The 2582-nt window shown below is 57.5% G+C and overlaps 1 protein-coding gene across 1 annotated transcript in view; it reads left to right on the plus strand.

Moving 5' to 3' along the window:
• PBK (PDZ binding kinase) overlaps window positions 1-2348 on the plus strand; it is a gene marked incomplete at its 3' end in the record, with an annotated part of 3429 nt that extends 1081 nt beyond the window's left edge. The window contains exons 4-6 of the mRNA XM_010134842.1: window positions 803-972; window positions 1297-1426; window positions 2151-2348. Of these exons, the coding sequence (XP_010133144.1) occupies window positions 803-972; window positions 1297-1426; window positions 2151-2348 (498 nt within the window). The remainder of the gene's footprint in view (window positions 1-802; window positions 973-1296; window positions 1427-2150) is intronic.
• Window positions 2349-2582: the final 234 nt, after the last annotated feature.

A 2582-nucleotide genomic window follows, 5' to 3' on the forward strand; every position in this document is an offset into this window, starting at 1 on the left:
GCCGCCCTGGGACAGCGCTGCACAACCCCAACGGGCAAGAAATGGTTCCTCATGGACAACCTCAACCTCCCCTGGAACAGCTGGAGGCTGGTTCCTCTTGTCCTGTCTCTTGTTCCTGGGGAGAAGAGACTGACCCCCACCTGGCTCCAACCTCCTGTCAGGGAGTTGTGGAGAGCGAGAAGATCTCCCCCGAGCCTCCTTTTCTCCAGGATCAATCCCCCCAGGTCCCTCAGCTGCTCCTCAGTGCACTTGTGCTCCAGACCCTGCACCAGCTCCATTGCCCTTCTCTGGACACGCTCCAGCCCCTCAATGTCCTTCTGGCAGTGAGGGGTCCAAACTGAACCCTGGATTTGAGGTGTGGCCTCCCCAGTGCCCCCAGTCCAGGGGGACAATCCCTGCCCTGGTCCTGCCGGCCACACCAGTGCTGGTAGGAGCCAGGAGGCCACTGGCCTTCTTGGCCACCCCCTCGTTGGAGTTAACCTGACAAAAAGTTATGGTGGGACAGCATGGTGGGCAGTATCTTAGTGATACTTGGGTGGCTGCTTTATGTGGGTTCTACCCTGGTGACACCATAGCAAGTGACAATCATGGCTTTGTCACGCTGCTGGCTCTCAGTGGTTGGGACCTCTTGAGAAGCTGCTTCAGTCTGGGTTTGCCTTTCCCAGATGTCCCTGCAGCCTTTATCTCACCCCTGTTGGCTGTAGCTGCCCGAAAAACTCCCAGGTAGTGGCTCCAGAGGCTCCACGAGGCCCATGGAAACGTTTTGGCTTCTCCTCTCTCACACCTTCGCCTCTCCTGGAAGGTTACCGAGCGTTTACCGAGGCCTCCGACGGGAGCATGTGCCTGGCCATGGAGTACGGAGGAGAAAAATCCCTCAACGACTTAATCGAAGAAAGAAGCGCCCAACGCTTGGGCCCCTTCCCTGCTGCCACCATCTTCAAAGTTGCCTTGAGCATGGCCAGGGGGCTGAAGGTAGGTTGGATGTAGCCACGTGGAGTCGGTGATGCTGGAAAAACAAGTGGGTTTGGGGGTTTGTCATGAGCTTCCTGCTGCTCTTCCTGGGGAGATGGTGGTCTGGGCATTGACAGTGGCCAACGTCTGCCAGCCGGGACTGCTCATGTCCCTTCTCTAGGGGGAAAAATGGGGAACCGGAGACTCAGTGGTGCTTTAAACCCCAGCCATGGCCCTGAGGCCTGTGCTGCTGCTGTGGGGAAGGGGCTCAGCGTTCAGGGATGGTGGCCCGACCCAGTGGCTCCTCCTGCCGCTCGGTGTTAACGGCCCTGCTCTGCCTCTTAGTACCTTCACAATGACAAGAAGCTGCTCCACGGAGACATCAAGTCTTCAAACGTGGTGGTTAAAGGCGACTTTGAAGCCATCAAGATCTGTGATGTGGGAGTGTCCCTGCCTCTGGATGAGAACATGACCGGTAGGTCGAGTGGTGGGAATGGGGACCCGCTCCTGCCGCTCGGTGTTAACGGCCCTGCTCTGCCTCTTAGTACCTTCACAATGACAAGAAGCTGCTCCACGGAGACATCAAGTCTTCAAACGTGGTGGTTAAAGGCGACTTTGAAGCCATCAAGATCTGTGATGTGGGAGTGTCCCTGCCTCTGGATGAGAACATGACCGGTAGGTCGAGTGGTGGGAATGGGGACCCGAGTCCATGGTGACTGCTGGACTTTGGCTCCAGGAGCAGTGTGGACACACTTATCCCCCTGCTGCAGCCCTGGAGGGTAGGAGCAGCTTGTGGTTTGCACCGCACATGGGTGAAGGGATCTCCTGAAGGTCCAGCTTGAATTCCCCGGAGCTGTGATGTCTCTCTTGTGCTCTCCCATGCTTGGACAGTCGCTGCCATGGGCAGGAGCTGCCATTGTCCCTGGGGCGCTGGCTCGGGCCACGCTGAGGAGATGCTTTTCCAGAGGGTTCTGTAAATGGATGTTTCTGGTGGGGCCAGAAGGAAGCGTAAGCCACCTTGAGCACATTGTAAAAGCTTCCTAGGAACAAGAAGCAGGTGCTGAGTGCCAGCCTGGCCTGGCTGGGACTAGTGAGAAGGAGCTTGAGGTCCTGGCTAAATCCCAGCTGCATGGTGAGCTGTGACTGTCCTAGTGTCCACGAGTTCCAGCAGACCCCCGAGCCACGGTGTTCCCTTCCAGTGAGTGACCCGGAGCTGTGCTACATTGGCACCGAGCCCTGGAAGCCCAAGGAGGCTCTGGAGGATGACGGTGTCATCACCGACAAGACCGACATCTTCCCCTTTGGGCTGACGCTCTGGGAGATGATGACCCTGGCCGTGCCCCACCTCAACCTGGGTGGCGACTCCAATGATGAAGGTTTGTCTCCATACCACACTGGTGAGCAAAAAAATAGTTGAGGTGGAAAGAGAAGCTAAAGGAAGGTGCTGTGTGCAGAGCAGGGGTGCTCAGGGTGGGAACAGACACCCACTGGGCTCTGACACAGCACAGGGGAAAAGAGCTCAGTGACCGGGCACCTCCTGTGAGCCCAAGAGGGGACTTGTCACAGAGTCACAGGATGGTTTAGGTGGGAAAAGAGCTTCAAGCTCCTCGAGTCCCCCCGTTCCCCCAGCA

The sequence above is a fragment of the Buceros rhinoceros genome, unplaced genomic scaffold (genome assembly GCF_000710305.1).
Source record: "Buceros rhinoceros silvestris isolate BGI_N320 unplaced genomic scaffold, ASM71030v1 scaffold41514, whole genome shotgun sequence".
In the NCBI taxonomy this organism is placed as follows: Eukaryota; Metazoa; Chordata; class Aves; order Bucerotiformes; family Bucerotidae; genus Buceros; species Buceros rhinoceros.